The sequence below is a fragment of the Anabrus simplex genome, chromosome 5 (genome assembly GCF_040414725.1).
Source record: "Anabrus simplex isolate iqAnaSimp1 chromosome 5, ASM4041472v1, whole genome shotgun sequence".
Lineage (NCBI taxonomy): Eukaryota > Metazoa > Arthropoda > Insecta > Orthoptera > Tettigoniidae > Anabrus > Anabrus simplex.
This window is the reverse complement of record NC_090269.1, coordinates 343,209,966-343,230,218: the sequence shown is the minus strand read 5'-3', so window position 1 is coordinate 343,230,218 and position 20,253 is coordinate 343,209,966. Positions and strand designations below refer to the sequence as shown.

The window sequence follows — 20,253 nt, the reverse complement described above, 5'->3', positions numbered from 1 at the left end:
GCTAACTCCAAACTTACTTTATTTGACATCACTATTTTCTGTCCTTTGGTGCAATCTGCCCAAGCCTATCACTCCTTTCATCAAGCAAGAATTACGTTTCTCTTCAAACACTATTGTAGATTGGTGTAGTTTTTGTCGGGAAGTGTGCATTCATTGGGTACAAAACAACAAGCGGAAAATTGGTGGTCCCGACGTTTTCGTCGAAAGTAAGTTCGGGAAATCCAAATACAAAAGAGGACGACATGCTGAGGGACAGTGGGTGTTTGGAGGTGTAGAACCTGTTCACACGCAAAACATTGAAAACAGGTGGCGCCACATGAAGCATGGGAGTTCGTCCGTTCCAGGATTTGGAAGGAAAAAAAAGCACTTTGTTGGGTATCTGGCAGAGTTCTTATTCAAGTCAAACTTTCCCTTAGATACTCGTCTGCACGAGTTCTTTAAGGCCGCTGGTGAACTATACCCTCCTCTCCATTATGTGAAGTGTAATGATTAATAAATTTTGAAGTTTTTGAGGAAAAGTGAGGTTATTGTGTTCTATTTCTTGCATTTTAAACATTATTTCAGTACAGCAAAGGGGTCTAGGGGCCTGTGCCCCCTGGTAGGAGGATTTCAGGAAAAGTGAGGGTATTGTTAAGTATTTGTTGTATTTTGGAACCCCTAAATGACTTTTTTTCTTGCCGTGCGGACAGTATGCGCCGCGGCCATAGTTAAGAGCCTCTCGAAGGGAGTGTGGCTCCCAAAGGGAGCCACTGTTCTCATGACAGAGTTTGGCCTGGATTTAAAATGATAGGTTACAGCTACTAAATTACGTTTTTTCTTGCCGTGCGGGCAGTATGCGCCGCGGCCATAGTTAAGAGCCTCTCGAAGGGAGTGTGGCTCCCAAAGGGAGCCACTGTTCTCATGACAGAGTTTGGCCTGGATTTGAAATGATAGGTTACAGCTACTAAATTACGGTTTTTTTTGCCGTGCGGGCAGTATACGCCGCGGCCATAGTTAAGAACCTTTGTTCTCATGACAGAGATTGGCCTCGAGGTGCAAAAATACCTTAAAGCTAATAAATGATCTTTCTATCTCGCGCCGAGGCCATTTCAAACTTCCCTGGCCGCTTCATAATTTTTTTCTCCTGCAATGGTTGGTAACATAATCTCGGCCTCATCCTAGGTGTCAATGACGTCATCCTCTTCCATACGTGAACCAATCACCGATAAAAGCAATGGAGTATGGCGTGTAAAACAGTATTTTTGGTTATAAAAGCAAATGTACACTGACTGACAGAGCAAATGCAACACCAAGGAGGAGTGGTTCGAAAGGGATGAAAGTTGGGGAAAAAACAGAGACGGCACGGACGAATAATTGATGTTTATTTCAAACCGATATGCAGGTTACACAATGCGCACGGCATCGACTCAGTAGGATGTAGGACCACCGCGAGCGGCGATGCACGCAGAAACACGTCGAGGTACAGAGTCAATAAGAGTGCGGATGGTGTCCTGAGGGATGGTTCTCCATTCTCTGTCAACCATTTGCCACAGTTGGTCGTCCGTACGAGGGTGGGGCAGAGTTTGCAAACGGCGTCCAATGAGATCCCACACGTGTTCGACTGGTGAGAGATCCGGAGAGTACGCTGGCCACGGAAGCATCTGTACACCTCGTAGAGCCTGTTGGGAGATGCGAGCAGTGTGTGGGCGGGCATTATCCTGCTGAAACAGAGCATTGGGCAGCCCCTGAAGGTACGGGAGTGCCACCGGCCGCAGCACATGCTGCACGTAGCGGTGGGCATTTAACGTGCCTTGAATACGCACTAGAGGTGACGTGGAATCATACGCAATAGCGCCCCAAACCATGATGCCGCATTGTCTAGCGGTAGGGCGCTCCACAGTTACGGCCGGATTTGATCTTTCTCCACGCCGACGCCACACGCGTCTGCGGTGACTATCACTGACAGAACAGAAGCGTGACTCATCGGAGAACACGACGTTCCGCCATTCCCTCATCCAAGTCGCTCTAGCCCGGCACCATGCCAGGCGTGCATGTCTATGCTGTGGAGTCAATGGTAGTCTTCTGAGCGGACGCCGGGAGTGCAGGCCTCCTTCAACCAATCGACGGGAAATTGTTCTGGTCGATATTGGAACAGCCAGGGTGTCTTGCACATGCTGAAGAATGGCGGTTGACGTGGCGTGCGGGGCTGCCACCGCTTGGTGGCGGATGCGCCGATCCTCGCGTGCTGACGTCACTCGGGCTGTGCCTGGACCCCTCGCACGTGCCACATGTCCCTGCGCCAACCATCTTCGCCACAGGCGCTGCACCGTGGAGACATCCCTATGGGTACCGGTTGCGATTTGACGAAGCGACCAACCTGCCCTTCTCAGCCCGATCACCATACCCCTCGTAAAGTCGTCTGTGCTGGAAATGCCTCCGTTGACGGCGGCCTGGCATTCTTAGCTATACACGTGTCCTGTGGCACATGACAACACGTTCTACAATGACTGTCGGCTGAGAAATCACGGTACAAAGTGGGCCATTCGCCAACGCCGTGTCCCATTTATCGTTCGCTACGTGCGCAGCACAGCGGCGCATTTCACATCATGAGCATACCTCAGTGACGTCAGTCTACCCTGCAATTGGCATAAAGTTCTGACCACTCCTTCTTGGTGTTGCATTTGCTCTGTCAGTCAGTGTACTTCTAGGGGCGGGTGGGTTGGTCCCTGGCTAGCGTACTGAACACATCCCTCTTCCACAATCATTTTCAGATGAGAACAGCAGCATTTAAAGTAATATTTTATGTTTTAAACCTTGCGTGCCGCTTTCTATATTTCTACTGTGTGCCTGCCTCTTACCCCCGGAGGCTCCGGGTTCGATTGTCGGCCAGGCCATGGATTTTTACCTGCATCTGATGGCTTGTTCGAGGTCCATTCAGTCTATGTGATTACAATTGAGGAGCTATCTGATGGTGAGATGGCGGCCTTGGTCTAGAAAGCCAAGAATGATGGACAAGAGGATTCGTCGTGCTGACCACACCACACCTTTTAATCTGCAGGCCACGGGCTGAGCAGCGATTTCTCCATCGGCCACAGCCCTTCAGGGCTGTTGAGCCATGGGTTTAATGATAATAAGTGAAATGACACAATTTTATGAACAGTGATCTTTTGTTGCAATTCCTTGTGACATTTATGTGGTTGAAAAATCCGCCGTAAAATTTGAGATTTATTGGAAATAACTGTGTATTTTTAATTTATGTGTTATTGCAGAAGAATAGACCTCGAAATAATATTTCAAAAATGTTTGTAGCATAATTACAACACAAAATATATTTAAATATTGCAGAAAATGTCTGCTATCCAGGGACATATGCGTAAGTATGGTCTGGTAGTGAGAGTATTAAACCACGTGGCAAGTAATAGGATGCATTAGAAGCCCTCAAGTTAAATGTTTCTTTATTTGAACTCACGCTTATTCAATTATTTGCCATTATGTTTAGGACTAAAAGGGAATTTGAAGTACTATTGGCCACAAGAAAAGGTTGTGACTGGAAGGATCTAATTGAATTCTTAGAAACCAGATGTCGGGTTTTGGAGGTAGTTAATGTGAATTTGCAATTAAATTATAAGTTCAGGGTGAAGTCAATTAATTAGTTTAATCATAACCGAACCCACAATTTTGCTCAGGCTTATGTTAGCATGGACAAGAAATGGAAATACTATAATCAAACGCACATTTTATACCACTGTGAGAAGTTTAAGGCATGAACTGCATCATAGTGTTTAGAATTTGTTAAGTCCAAGAATCTGTTTCAGTATTACCTCAATATCTTCTCTGAAGAGAATGCTGCTGTTCTAAAGCTTTAAATTTCATCAGTGTTCTTCCTGGTCATAGGCTTTTCGCCTGCACGTTACGTCAGGCTAGGTTTCTCAAAAAATTTTCGCTCCTGCTCCCTTCATAGCCAATTCGATGTGATGGGTTTCTACAAAGATAGATTTTCTGCCTGAATTTTCAACAGTGATTTCATCCTGTTTTGTACTGTTACAAAACCAATATTTTTAAAACTAAGAGGTCCGCAGCCTCGCTTTGTGTACTTATTGTTCATTTCCATCTGTATCATTTGTTTTCATTTCTTTTCTTCTTAGGTTAACACATTAGTTTCAATTATGTTTTGTATTAACCCCTGTTTCACTGAATTTTGTCTCAGTGAGGTTTTTTTTTTTTTTGCTCCACATGATGAAGTAAATATTGTATATTGTGCTAATTTTTTTTCCGTCCAGGCTCTCTTTTGTTTTTTCATTTGTTCCTTCATTATGTTTTTAGGCATTTTTTAGCTTGTATTATGAAAATTCTCACCCCCTTCCCCTTCTCACTGAAGATGGCTCAAATGAGCCGAAACATGTTTGAATTTAATTATTCCATATAATGATGGAATATATGCTGTATTGAATTAGGAGGATACACTCATTTTTTCACCTCTGTAAAGTGATGGTAGGCAAGCGGGCTTACTATTACAATGAAAATTCCCTAACACAGTCTTCATATGAGAAAAGACGTTTGGTGATTTCTCCGTCGCGTTTCTAGGGTAACGTGAAGAGCTATGCAATTTAATACAGTCTTGCTCACAACGTGTACTCTACATAACCTACCATTCTGTATGCAATGTAGAATTTCGTAGCGAAGCATGGGTACTTCAGCTAGTACTAAAATATATCTAAAACATCTTGCACCTTTACATAAGGTACATAAAACAATGGTAGGGTCCAACCTGGAAAAGAACTTGCTAGTAGTTTAACAGACCATGGAAACTTATCTCTGAGACACTGAATATTTTGACACCAATGTATACCAAACACTACTGAACTGAATTTGCAACTACAAATGCATACATTATGAAATTCAGACATTTAACTACACTGGATGGACAGTTACTGACTTCATGTCGGACGGCACTCGGACAATCACTACTCCTCACCTTTGATACAACAGTTGCTGGCAGTTGCTCAGGATCACCAACAAGGATAAGTTTCTCAATACCAAGCATTAACGGTAGCAATCCTTCAGGCTCACAACACTGAGTAGCTTCATCCAAAATGCAGCATGTAAATTTTGTCTGCCCCTCCCCACTGTCGGGCAAGAAAAAATGAATACTACTTCAATTCATGATAACAGTGATAAAAGGAAAACCCAATAATTCAATTAAGCTACTCGTAATGTACAAAACAACATATCATTGACAATTTAAACAACTTGCAAGATTTTAAAAAGGTCTTCTAAATCATCTGGAGAATTTTTAATTCATTATATCATAGCTGCTTGAGCAAAACCTCATATCCCACAATACACTTCCTATCCATTATTCTCCTTAAAACTAATTATGCCTCCCAGCCACATATGGATATGCAGTCCTTAAGAACATTTTTCTTTATGTTCATTTTCCAGTGCTAAAGTATAAAGGAAAACAAACCATAAATGCATTATACTGCAGGAAGGCACAAATACAGGAAGGCTCATTTTCCTTTGCACTTTAGCACAGGAAAATTAACACAAAGAAAAATGTTCTGATGGACTGCATAGCAATATGTAGCAGGCAGGCATGACCAGTCCTACAGAGAATAATGGATAGGAAGAGCATTGTGGAATACAAAGGTTTGCTCATGCACTGATCATATGGAGCTTTCTTCACAAATGAGTTTTCTTCAATTTTTTTTTTTATTTTTTATTTTTGAGAGTTAAAAAAAATGAAATCCATATATGTGGCAGGTAAGGGTGAGGAGAGATGAAATTACTGTAACATCATATTTGTGGAGAGCAGTATGAGGCAATTTATTGCAAGAATGATGTGCATTGTTTAGCACAGTCCTGTGCGAATTAATCAGAAGACACTGCTTATTCTTCGATCCTGTAATTTCTATGGATTGTTTGTTCATTGATAGAATAGGAATTACAATGTGTGAAAATTGTATGTGGTGTACTCTTGAGGAATTTTAAGGTTACCCTGTGAGATTTGTGAAATCAATGGATACAACTCCCAGGAAGTGCAATGCAATTGTAGATACTGAAGAATACTTCTATAACACAGAAAGATAGTAAATTTTGTGTAGGCACTGTAAATCAAAGTATTATCAGCAGAAACAGACTGGCTCGATCCCCCACCACCCAAAAAGAAAGGGGGAACTATGACAGGAAATAGACAACTACATCAACTGGTGATCACTTCCTCCTCAGATGAACAAAATTAAACCAAAGACTCACTATTATTAATTTGGCTCATGAATTAAGGGATAAGGAAGTAATTTTTCACATGACTAATATTTGCTGTATATTTTCACAAGCTGCAAGCTGGTAAATACCTTCTAATTGGAGAACTATATAGGAAACACATCCCTTGTGGGAACATAGTCATCAGGATTGGACAACAGAACACAGGAAGAAAGTTCACTTCTTTGATGATAGTCACAATGAAGTGCAGGATTCAATAAGTATGCCGAGCATGAAATTTCAACACATTTGCAAACGAGCATACAACACTCCATAAAAATGTTTCAGGGGGTTTCACACATGCAGGTCTGGAACAGTTACGTTAATTGTTATTCGTTTCATATTCTATTAACTACTTTTAGGATTTCAGATGTGTGCACGTACCGGAATTTTGCCTTGTAGTTTCTTATGTGCTAGTATATCCACTCACACGAAGCTGGATGTATTTGAGCACCTTCAAAAATTACTGGACTGAGCTGGGATCAAACCCACCAACTTAGGCTCAGAAGGCCAGGGTTTCTACTGCCTGAGCCACTTGGCCAGGACCCTTAGTGCCAGGCAATGGCATGATGTGAAGTGACCAGTACATCAAAATAAGAACGGAGAATTCTTCATTAGCAGCAGAAAAGGTTTGCAGATGATGAATGAACTTTTCAGCAAGACTTGGTTCCTCGACACAATTCAAAGAAAGTGAAGAAACTTCTCAGTGATAATTTTCACATGCAACGGTAAACAACCCTGACATTGATCCCATAGGAAACAAGTGGGCTATTTGCAAAAAGAGATGCACAAAATTAGACTGCTTTTTTTTTTTTTTTTTTTTACAATGATGAACTTAAAAATACACAATGTGTTCAAAGCATTTGCACTGTACGCAAAAATATACAACTTAAAAGACAGGAAAGATTAATATGAAAATAAGTTGATTAAAAGTAATGTGTGTGTTACTGTTATGTTCCAGTATAATTTGCATGGGACTGTATAGATTACATTGCCACATTAAAAACAGGATTTATTATATTTAAACAAAATCCTAAGAGAAAAATACATTTCTATGGATTTTTTTAAGCAATGTAAAAAAGCAAACATTGTTAAAATTTATTTCAATATACTGCATAAATCTATAATCTAAAAATAAAAATACTCTATATACACTACCCTCTTCCAAAAACTTCACTGACTAATGATAGGCTACACGATCCCAGAGTGGTTGCTACAATGTCTGCTCCAGACAGTATTTTTATCTGAGACTGTCTTTCTAATCTCTTGTCCACTTGCTGTTCAGCCTTATTCTGTGGAAAGATTAACTTCGTCAGTTCTATTACAACACATATGGGAAAAGCAGCAATAAAATACCATTTACTGAGTCATTAAGTACATTACACACAATAAGACATTGTCAAGTAAAATAAAACCAACTACATACATACATACAGTACACTAACTCAAAATAACATGCAACTTTAAAATATAACAAATTCATTTCAAAGTATCCCTTCAATGCGTACACGGGAAACATTATTAAACTAGTTTTGAAGCTTATTTCTGAACATGTTGATTGGTAGTTCTTTCAGTCTAGTCTGGCCAAGTTTCACTCTGCTACGGTATGGAGGTGAACATACAGCGAGTGATTCCATGCGGAGTATTGGGCAGCGGGAACTAACCCGAAAGGGTAAGAGAGCCAATGGCTTCGGGTGGATGAGCACTCTTAAATGTGTGATGGTCCCTCAGTGGAGGAAAAGCCACTGAAATCCATCAGGCCACCCTCCTGGGGTTAAGGTAGAACTGGAAATATCTAGTCAACAGCATGGGACCAGGAAGGCAATGGAAAATCATATGATTACTTTATTCCCATATGTACACATCATAGTAGCACAAACAAATGGATTGAAGTTGCCATGCACTACAGCTAGTAAGTAGTGCTCTAAAGAGTCTGGGTTGAACAGGGTGAAATGGGTAACTGGGCATCGTGGTGCAGGTGATTAAACACTCCACATGAAAACAGCTATTGAAAAGAGAGAAAAACTGTAGAAGTTTTCATATCGGAACTTGGAGTGGAACAAGAGCTGATTAGGGGGAGGGGGAGGGGGAGGGAAGATGTAGCGCCGTCAAAGGACCAAGGACATTTTGCAACAGAGAATCATACAGTGTACATATCAGGTGGCAAGGACTGGTGTAAATAGAGTAGCGAGATCAATAAACGAAAGGATCACGAAGTATGTACTATCCTACTCGGCCATTAACGATAGGCTGATAAACATAAATGTGTTAAGCAATCCTGAGATCTTCCACCTGCTGCAGGTCTATATGCCCACTACAGATGGCCCACCACAAAGAGGTTGAAGAATTATATATTAGAATCAGATGGGAGAGCAACTAAATAAAATTGCAAGGAAGTAGCTAGTCTACATCTTAGGGATTTCAATTCGAAAGTTGGATGCAACAAACTTGACCAACACATGTAAGATGTTGCTGGACAGTTAGGACTACGGGTGAGAAATTAAGACAGAAGAGTGCTTGCTACAGTTTGCCACAGATCACAGCCTGGTAATTAAAAGCACGATGTTTCAGTACCATCCATGTCAAATGTCCACCAGGACTAGACCCAACAAGAAGTACAAGAATCACATCGACTACATATTGGTAAGAAGACGATGGAGAACATCTGTACGTTACGTTAAGGCAAAACCAGGTGCTGACTGCAATTCAGACCATAAATTGCTTAAAGCCACCTGCTTACTCAAGCTCCAATCCATCAGAAACAGGGAGAATGCAAATATGCATTACAAACCCACTGAGCTGCAACACAATCTACAAATACAAGTCAGACCACAGGCAGCACAATACTTCGACGAACAAGGGTGGGAATCTATTAAAGGAACTATTTAAAATAGTTTATGTTGGGTCCACCTTGTCAATACAGTTTTAACGCTTGAAAGTTATTTATTCTATCATACACGTTTCAGGAACAATATGCATTCTCTTCATCAGTGAAGTCAAATCAAGGGTGGGAGTCAAGAAATGGATTGAGAAAGCTGCACAAGTTGTGAAGAAGAAGCACTGTATTACAAACTCGACAATGACCTTAGTGAAGGAGAGGAGATCTCTAAGGACCTATGGCGAGGGGCATGAACGTACTGAGAAGACACTGAGGGTGTTCATTCAACATGGAGACCAAGGCTGCGTGAGTGAGGTACAAGAATGCACAAATCAAAGACATTTACTATGAACTGGAGCAGTATGCAGAGCATTAAGATTCTCACGAACCATTAGTTTTTTTTGCTAGTTGCTTTACGTCGCATCGACACAGATAGGTTTAATGGCGACGATGGGACAGGGAAGGGCTAGGAGTGAGAAGGAAGCGGCTGTGGCCTTAATTAAGGTACAGCCCCAGCATTTGCCTGGTGTGAAAATGGGAAACCACGGAAAACCATCTTCAGGGCTCCCAACAGTGGGGTTCGAACCTACTATCTCCCGAATACTGGATAATGGCTGCACTTAAGCGACTGCAGCTATCGAGCTCGGTCAAACCATTAGTAAAGTGAAATACCTCATGAGGGAATTCAAGGTTAAAAAGCAAATCATCTGCGACCAAAATGAGGACAAGAAAATTGATCCCAAAAAAATCATAGAGGGAATCCCTATTCAAGATCGATTGAATATGGAACCATGGCAACCACAACGGCCTACTGGAAGACAAGGAACCTTCAATCTTGAAGTTGGAAGTTGAGAAGCCAATTACTTGCTATGAAACATATTTCCTGGTATAGGCGAGATCACTGCAGAAACCCTAAAAGCCATAGGTACAAAAGGGGTAGATATATCACTAGATGTCTGCAAGATGATATGGGACTCAGGAATATGGCTGGATGAGTGGTGTGAGCCGACATTCATCCCAATGTACAAAAAAGGAGCCCCCCCAGATTGCAGCAATTATAGGACACCGGCTTACTAGCAAGATTCTTCACCACATCATTGAGAGGCTGAATGCCTTCCTCTGCCACAAATAGCCAACGAGCAGAGTGGGTTAGTGTCAAGTGAGGGCACAAGGCAACAGATCTTGAATGTTCGACAAATAGTTGAGAAGGTTCGGGAATACAGCTGTTGTATGTCCGGCGCTCCCTTTCTCGCTCCGCCAGCCAGCTGCACGCGCGCCTGTGTATCATTCTGCTAGCTTCGACGCGCAGCCCTCAGTGCGCGTGCCTGACCATCGAGTGTACTATAAATAGGAGCTCCCGGCCTGCTCACTTGCCCACTTGCCCCGGTGTCCAGCTCCAGAATACACCCTACGTCGAGCACGGAGGCTACTCCTCTTGAAAATGTGCTTCGACCAGGTGGACTGAATTTCTGGCAGTACGAGGTCTCACCTCTGGTCACCGCTCCCTTACCTGTTTCCGCTGCCTATGTTCCGTAATTCTTTTACAAGCCATTTTCATTCCCTAAGTTATGCAAGCTCCCTTAGTTTCGCTAGGTGGAATTTCTTCAATCAATTGAACTTGCTTTTTAGGAATTCAGGCACTTCAACAAACAAGGACTCTCATGAACATTTATGTTAGTGTGCCAGATAGTTCTCGACTATCAAAGTGTCAATTCACTAAGACTATCTTTTCAAGATAGAAGTGTATTAAAGACTGCAAACCTGTACATATTGTATAAAGACAGACTTTTCTCAAGATTCAATATTCCTTTTTGCTTCAAAATAAATTTCAGTTATTTGTGTAAATATCATAAAGTGAAGCAAATAAAGTTGTGTTCTGTAAACTTCAACCTTGGTTACAACAACAGCTTTGCAAAAAACTTGTGTTTAAAAAATGTATAACGTCTAAGTTTTTCAGTCTGTAAAAATTAATACAAAATTAAAAACACTAGAAAATACCTGAAAAAGAAAACATTTAATTAATAATAGAATGCCATGTTTCATTCCTAAAAGAACATCAGCAGATTCAAATTACCTTTTTATTCCCCTGATTAGCTGAGAGAAGTAAAAGAGACGGAGTGCAATAAGATAAATTCAAACAACAGACAGGCATTACACACATTTTTTAAGGCACTGAAAACAGAATGTTAACATAAAAGGTTTTATATTTGTTCATAATATTAAAAAAAAAAGTATGATAGGATAGAATCAGATAATATTCCTTCAGGAATGAAACTTGTCATTCTGTTATTAACTACAGTAAATATTTTCTTCTTCAGGTATTTTTTTGGTATTTATTAATCTTTCATTAGTTTCAACACACGGAAAAACTCAGTGGCTTCCACATTAACATATTCCTGTGCTTTCTCGACAACACAAATGTGTTCGACTCTGTGAAGTGGCAGCCTTCGTGGGCCATACTTTAGAACGTGGGATTACCAAATCATCTGACACAGCTAAATAAGGCACTTCACACTTACTTTTTACAGTCTGCTTTATGTTGCACTAACACAGATAGGTCTTATAGCGACCATGGGATTGAAAAGGGCTAGGAGTGGGAAGAAAGTAACTGTGACCTTAATTAAGCTACAGCCCCGGCATTTGCCAGGTGTGAAAATGGGAAACCACGGAAAACCATATTCAGGGCTGCCGACAAGAGTTCAAACCCACTACCTCCCGAATGCAAACCGATAACCACATGACCCAAACCGCACACACACTAGCTCAGTTACCAAATGTTATGAAGCACCTTCAATACTGAAGCAGGAGACAGGCAAGGATGCATTTTGTCAGCTGTATTATAGAACATCTACACAGAGCACATCATGAAAAAGGTTTTGCATGGATGGGAGAGGGGCTTCAGAGTGCAAGGCAAAACCATCATCAATTTAAGGTACAATGATGACACTAACCTAAACGACACCTGCTAAATACTTGCAGATAATTATGGTCTGACCAAAAAGAATGAGCAAGGAGTATGGCCTCGAGATCAACAAAACCAAGACAAAATTCATGATTGTGGAGAGGGTAAACAACAACCTACCACACATAAATAGAGTAGCTGGATTTAAGGTAGAAGGGAGAATCACCTGCCTATGAACTCTAATCTCAAACAAAGGGTACTTGGATGAGATATGGAGATGCTTTGCTCTGGGCTGCATGGAAACCGCCAAACTCAGCAAGATATGGAGGGACGGGACCATCACTAAGAATAGGAAACTGAAGCGAGTAAATGCACTGATATTTCTGACTGCCATGTATGCCACTGCTGAAACAGCTGGGGAAGAACATAGATTCACTGGAAATGTCAGTCTACCATTGAGTCCTGTGCATCTTGAACAGAACAATGGACCAACACTTTGGTGACGGACAGGCTCATGGAGAGCAGTCTAGTCTAAAATCACCTGTCACAATATGACTGCCTACAAAAGTGGAAGAAAAATCAAGGATGCTAACTTGTGTCCTAACGGGATGAGGTTACGAGAAGCGGAAAAATGGAGCTTGATATGTGTAACGTCACTCCAATTTCTATGAAACACTTTTCTTCCTTGTCAATGCTTTACATTTTATTATAACTATCAAACATACACATTTCCAGAGCTACTGCTCTCTTCTTCAGCGGTGCAAAGACATTACGGTAAACAAAATCCTTGGACTCGATACATTTATACAATACAGTCATCAACAAAACAAATTTTACATAAATACTGAAATCATTAAAATATTTCTTTTGTGTCTAATCTGTTCACCTACACTTACTATATCATTTAGTAAAAACTTTAGAATAAATTTCAAATAAAATTAATAAAACCTATTAAGTTAGTCCCTATATACTAAAATTTTAAACACTTTCTGCTCCGCTCTAGAAACTTCTCCTTTCCTTAAATCCTTATTTACACTGATATAGTTCTAAAACCTTTCATATAAATCAGAATTTCTTGTCTTAATGTCGTCCGTCCATGCGAGCCATTTTTAACCGTCAAGTTCTTCAGTTTCAGCTGGTAACTTACCAAATTTGCCAAAATTAAAACAACATTACAATGCTAATGGCAGCCAGCAGAGGAGCAAGGACATGTTTGTTTGGTTTAGCCAAGTGTAATGTTGCTTTAATTTTGGCAAATTTGGTACCAGCAGAAACTGAAAAGGTTGACGGTTAAAAATGGCTCGCATGGTCGAACAAGATTAAGATGAGAAATTCCAATTTATATGAAAGGTCTTAAAAATTGCAGTGTAAATAAAGATTTAAGGAAAGGAGAAGTTTCTAGAGCAGAGCAGAAAGTATTTAAAATGTTAGTACATAGGGACTAACTTGATAGGTTTTATTCACTTCATAATTTGAAAATTATTCTATTTTTAAAGTTTTTACTAAATAACGTGGTAAGTGTAAGTGAACACTTTAGGGACAAAAGAAATATTTTAATGATTTAAAGATTTATGTGTAATTTGTTTTGTTGATGACTGTATTGTACTAATGTATCAAGTCCAAAGATTTTGCCTGATGTTTTTGCACCTCTGAAGAAGAGAGCAGTAGCTCTCAAAACGTGTATGGTTGATAATAATAAAAAAATGTAAAGTATTAACAAGGCAGAAAAGTGTTTCATAGAAACTGAATATAAGTCAATATGGACAAGATTGAACCAACATGGTTAAAATAATCAATTCTGATGTCACTCCACTCGCTGTCAGTTCCCATTTGACAGGCGAAGGACACTTTGGAAACAACAAGGCAAACAAAATGGAATTTGATTGGCGGCTATCAATATTAATAGGACTTATGGAAGAAAGAAAAAGGTGAACATCTCCTTGACTTCTGGATGAGGAATGGGTTGGAGGTGAAAAATAGTTGGTTCAAGAAGAGACAAAGCCATAAGATAACACGATACAGTTGGGATTGATTACAAAAAACTGTATTGATTATCTCATCTCAGATGAAGAAAGGAGCAGAGTGGTAACAGACGTCAGAGTAATAACCAGCGAGAACCTTGACAGTGACCACCGTCTATTAGTAGCGGACCCGAGAAACTTCTATGTGCCAAAAGTACAGAACAGGAAAACGCCAAAAATCAAAGTATGGGAACACCAGAAAACAGATAAGAGAACTGTGTATCAGAACTGGATAAAAACTCTGTTACCAAGAGATGAAAGGAAAAATGGAGAGGCAGAATGGACCAGACTAAGGGACACATGAGTTAAGGAAGCAACTGAAGTTTGTGGAAAGACAAGTATGAAAACAAGGGCGAAGGAAACACCATGGTGGGATGAAAGAGCGAATGCAGCAATCAGGGGAAAGAAATCTCTTGCGGAAAGAAAGGGATCGGAAGAAAAGCAAACCGGATCTTACTAGATATGAGGCAAAGATCAGAAATCTCAAACAATTATACCGAAACAAGAAACTGGATGTTAAAAGTGCACTGGACATGAATTTTCTGAAGTATGTGGATACAATCCTCTATAAAAGTGCAATGCTGCAGCATTAAACTAAGGGATAAGATTGAACCAACATGGTTAAAATAATCAATTCTGACGTCACTCCACTCACTGTCAGTTCCCATTTGACAGGCGAAGGACACTTTGGAAACAACAAGGCGAGTTGAAGCGAGTAATGTAAGTCAAAACAATACATGTGGACGATGTAAAGGATATCTAGAAAGAAAAAATGGAGAACTGATCTCAGAGAGGTTAATGTGTAAAACTATGAAGACAGAATGGTACAAGAAATATAAGCTTACTCCTCGACATTCCAGCTGGAGTACACCATTCACAGCATCTGTTAGTGTGGTGTGGGCTTGGCGGTGGCTTAGGCTCACGATGACAGCAAGGGAGGGGAGGGAAAGGAAGGGGAAGCGAGGGGACGGAGGAATGAGGGGTTCTGTTTGAAGGATTATTAGTATGATGTTTATTGAATTTTTTATTGTAATATTTAGATACTATAGGGATTATAGACTCCAAGAGAACATTAGTATCATCTGAAATATCAGTAATGTTGAAAGTGGGATTGGAAAATTGGTCAATATTATTCCGAGAAGTTAAGAAGAGGGCTTTTCTGATTAAAACAGATTATATCTAGGTCTTGTTGGATATTAGTAAAATGATGATTGAAATCCTTTAATATGCTGAACCATAGCGTAAAATTTATTGTGTTTAATGACATTAACATGTTCAAGATAGCGTATATTAAAATTTCTCCCAGTTTTACCAACATAAGTTGTCCTACAATTAGGATATTTTAATCTGAATATGCCTGAACATCCAAATTTATTGGTTGTATTTTTACAGTTATAGAGCCGTGGCCTTAATTACGGTACAGCCCCAACATTTGCCTGGAGTGGAAATGGGAAAATATTTTCATGGCTGCCAACAGTAGGGTTCGAAATCATTATCTCCCAAATACAAGATACCGGTCGCACTTAAGGGAATGCAGCTATCAAGCTCAGTGAGAATGAATATCACTAGCTAGAACCTTGTAAGACAATGGGGCCAATGTGACCGCCTCATTGGCAGCCGTTTCAGCTAACTCGTTTCCCGCTACATCCATGTGGCTTGGCAGCCACAGAAACGCAATTCTGGTGCTAATTCTCCACAACCCAGCCAGAAGGTCCTGGAACCACTGCACCAGAGGGTGATGCGGGAAACATGTATCAACAGACTGTAACAAACTCAAGGAGTACATGCACAGGAAAAGTTTCTGACATTCACTGGACAGCACATACTGCAGAACTTCAAGGATAGGATAGAGCTCTGCTGTATACAGGCTACAGGTTTCAGGTGGAGATAAAAAAAGAAGCCTCATATTATTAACAATGAACGCAGAGCCTACTTCCCGTCTCCTCTCAAACCAGTCATGTAAATAACTACCGACCCTGGATACCAGCTAACAACGGATGTGAAGAGCCTCCGATAAATGGAGGGGTCCACGTTCACTTTTAGGCCGGTGCGCAGTTCCAGGATGATTTCAGGTCATCATGTTAACCATGGAGGTACCTTACTTGGTCATCTAACAAGACAAGGAACTGAAGTTACATCAAACAATCTGCAACTACTATCCAAGCGGATTTTTTATTTATTATTTTTTTTTTTTTTTTTTTTTTGCTATTTGCTTTACGTAGCACCGACACAGATAGGTCTTGCGGCGTCGATGGGATAGGAAAGACCTAGGAATGGGAAAGAAGCAGCCGTGGCCTTAATTAAGGTACAGCCCCAGCATTTGCCTGGTGTGAAAATGGGAAACCACGGAAAACCATCTTCAGGGCTGCCGACAGTGGGGTTCGAACCTACTATCTCCTGGATGCAAGCTTACAGCTGCGCACCCCTAACTAACTGCACGGCCAACTTGCCCGGTCAAGCGTATATCAAACGGCTGCATAGCTCGTGAATAAGTAGTTTACAGCCGATGGTTTTCATTGTGGAATGGGTTAGCTTGAAGTGGTATCTGCCACAAATTCACAGCATATAACAAAAGCGTTTGCTGGCACCTCTGGTACAATGCCAGCACACCATATTCACCAAGCAGGATAGCAATGGGGCTTACATGGAAAGCTCCTATTGATAACCTAATTCCGCTGTGGTGCATGCTATACAGTTTAACAAGAATTATTTTTCTTGCTGATCCACATGCTGCACTGTCTTAGTCTAATCTAGACAAAATATGTGCCCTATAAAGCGTAGGAGCACCGTGCACTCAACCCCCACATAGAGCTGCTAGGAAAATCCAAAATAATTTTCTTAATGCATTTGACTTTTAATTACGCATGTGCAGCTCTTACAATAATTTACTATCAAAAAGGAGCCAAAGAAAGTGGTTCATGTCAACTACAAGAAGAGGAACCTCCCCAAAAGCTCAGGATGGGGATGAAGCATGTACTTCCAGTATGGGGATGAAGCATGTACTTCCAGTAGAAGTGAACACCACAGGTCTTGAAAATGAAAATGAAAATCAAAAGTCAAGTACCAAGTTCCACTGTTCCACCCTAATAGCTTGCTGTAGTTGTCGCACTATGATTGCCATATTTTGTGAGCTATATAATGCAGAGCAAAATCGTTCACATATAGCGATAGTACTACTGCTGAAACACCAGCAGCGATAATACCATTTATGGTCATTGCAAACAGAGTTAAAGCTGAGATCCGATCCCTTGGAACAGCATTTTCCTGAACATGAAGTTAAGTTGCGAATATGCCCTCCCTACTCAGCCACGGAATAGATGCAGTGACAAAAAATTTGCAATAGAAACCAGCAACTTATCTTGGAATTTCCACTGATGCAGGGCTGACAGGATACCATACCGCCTTTTCCAAAAAAAAAAAAACAGCCACCAAATGCTGGATAGAAATCTGCAGTCATACCAATATATCCAGCTGGTACTTGGTCAAGAGTCCTCATTCCTCCATACACCACACAAGTCATCGATTCACCATCCTCTCGAACAGTTTACACAGACAGTTGGTGAGACAAATAGGTCTGTAACTTCCTGCATATTTAGGTTTTTTGTCAAGCTTGAGAAGAGGAATTACTATCTCCTCTCGCCACTGTGGCAGAAACTCACCCTCTATCTGGACTTGGTTACAAGCCCCAAGAACATATAATAAGTTATCCTCACTGAGGTGCTTCAACCTCTGGTAATGGACAACATCCGGTCCATGAATTATGTTCCAGCAAGACACCACGGCGCTGCGAAGTTCCCGCTTCGTAAAGGGCACGTTATAATTCTTTGAAGTGCGAGTGGCAAAACTTAGACGATGGTGTTCTGCCTCCCACTTCGGAGCAAGGAGATAAAGATTCCTGGAACCAGACACATTTACAAAATGTCTTGCTAGATGATTAGCAACCGTGGGTAGATTAGTGACAATACTGTCTGCAATAAAAATTCCCAGTACTAAGGATGTTCCCTGTGCAGCCGAAATGCATCGAAGTTTAGTCCACACCTGAGATGACTGTATGTGATGTCATGGAGGAGGAGACCCAGAAAAAGATGGGCTGGACTCCTCAGCAGCTGCAAAAATAACTTATGTGATGGGTTATAACAATGTCTAAGCTCTGGCTATTCAGGTAATTAAAGAAAGCTAGTGATGTGAACTTCGACCAGGAGCCTTGATGGATTTCTGACTCAACAAAGTAAGAACAATGGGGAAATGGTCACTCTAACAGAGGTCATCATGAACATCCCACCGAAGCAGGGGGAACGAGCACAAGGCTGCACAGGCTAACATCAATGCGGGAGAAGGTACTGTGCACTATGCCAAAATGTGTAGGTTCTTCTGTATTCAAAATGCATAAATCCAGCTCTCCTATCAACTTCTCCAACTCTCTTCCTCGGGAACAGGGCTTCGAGAAGTGTTTGATGAGAATCAAATTATCAGTCAAGGCTTATGGTCACCTAATTTGCCTGACTTCAGCATTTGTGACCTTTTCTCTATGGGGAAATCTAAAGGGGTAAGTTTATAAGAATAATCCTTGAACTACAGAAGAGTTAAAAGCTGAAATAACAAAACATTGTGTGTTCCATCAGTGTACATGAATTGCAAAGCGTGTTCCATAACCTCATTACAAAATATGAAGCTTGCATCAGAACTCAAGGAGATTATTCTTTTTGATATCTGGTAAGATCAAATTTTTATTTGTTTATTTACTTGTTCTGAACATTTATATAGAATGAATCAGGTTGTATGTTACCGCTTGTCATTTAACAATGTGCTGGGTGCTGTTCACTCTCTCCCCCATTTATAAGCTTATCTCATTTTCCCCAGTCAAAGAGGAAGACTTACAATAAACACCATGATTAACAAATATTTAACAGAGAGGATAGGATGCAGCAAGTAGCTTACATCTTACACACAATATTACTTGATAGTATGAGTATTACATGTCTGTCAAGCTATCAATATTTCTGTGTTAAACATTATTTAAGTAGGAAATTCTGAATTACCAGACTCATATTTTTCAACTGCGATATCTTCTTCATTATATCTGCTATCTTCTTCAAGTACAGACTCACATCTGTATTTTTCTTCCGTGCAGACTCCAAAGATATTTCGTAAGACCTACATTTTGCTTCCTGATTACGTATCTGTAAGAAAACCATAACATAGTATTAGCAAAAATACTGCAAATTATGCAAATCCATTGTATGTAGTTTTCCTGGGCTAGTGACAAATTATTATTGTTATTAGTGAGCCCATGAAATCTGTGGGTTGCTATCCAGGATATAGACAGGGAAGTGATGGTAATATACAGTTCTTAAGTTGAAACCCTGTAAATTAACCACGCCTTCTGACACAGGCAGCATTTTAAGCCTAGCGTTATATCGCTAGCTCTCTTGCACTATAGAGAGAGTATACCAAGGTCACATGGTAATCAGAGTTCATTCAGCTTGCCGGATGTGAATGAAGATATGAAGTTCGATGTTACAGGTTTTGGAACTATTGTAGTGGTCACTTATTCGTTTAGGAGGCTTTCTTCTTTGGCTTAATATTAACACTATTTGGCTGTGAATACAACAAAATAAATTCTGTAATTTCAAAAGGTCTTACTTTTGTATTATGTGAGAATTGTTGGTTTCAGATGAATTCTCTAGCGAACCACATTTGAAGAATTGGGACTTTTTTCTCCCCCGTGTTCACTATGATATTAAATTATCAAATGAGAAGGTCAACCCAATGGAAACAGTTTCAGAAATGTTGTACCTGGGTGCCATTATAACTAGCAACAACTAGAGACTAGTACAGACACTGGTATTCTCTATCTTAGTCGACTAATCAACTCCAACATCGCCTTTGAATGTCGACGAGAGAGATCACAAATGTACACAGTGAGAAAACTATACCGTACCGAAGATGATCAAACGCATTTTGTAGCAAATGTTTCAATTTTCTTATTCAAACAGCGTCACCTATCCTAACTTATCTGTATTATACGTATAATGAAAACACACTTCAAGCGCCAGTAGAGAAATGATAACCTTCTCGCTATAAATGTTCATAATAGCTTTTCCGTAATTTATCCAGACTCGAGAAAATATAAACTAACCTCTGCAATCAATTATGCACTCTACCATATCTCGAGGTCTATCCAATTCGTACTAAATTGCGGTATTTAGCCT

General features: G+C 40.4%; 1 protein-coding gene across 3 annotated transcripts in view; it reads right to left on the bottom strand.

The window, feature by feature from the left end:
• The window catches only part of Setx (Senataxin), a 491,296-nt gene that overhangs the window by 92,278 nt on the left and 378,765 nt on the right, over positions 1 to 20,253 (bottom strand). For 2 of the 3 annotated variants that reach the window (XM_067147633.2, XM_067147634.2), the window contains exons 14-16: positions 19,081 to 19,221; positions 7,399 to 7,532; positions 4,955 to 5,105 (exon numbers count right to left, since the gene is read on the bottom strand). In XM_067147633.2, coding sequence (XP_067003734.2) covers positions 4,955 to 5,105; positions 7,399 to 7,532; positions 19,081 to 19,221 — 426 coding nt within the window. The remainder of the gene's footprint in view (positions 1 to 4,954; positions 5,106 to 7,398; positions 7,533 to 19,080; positions 19,222 to 20,253) is intronic. The other variant, XM_067147635.2, reaches the window with a different exon arrangement.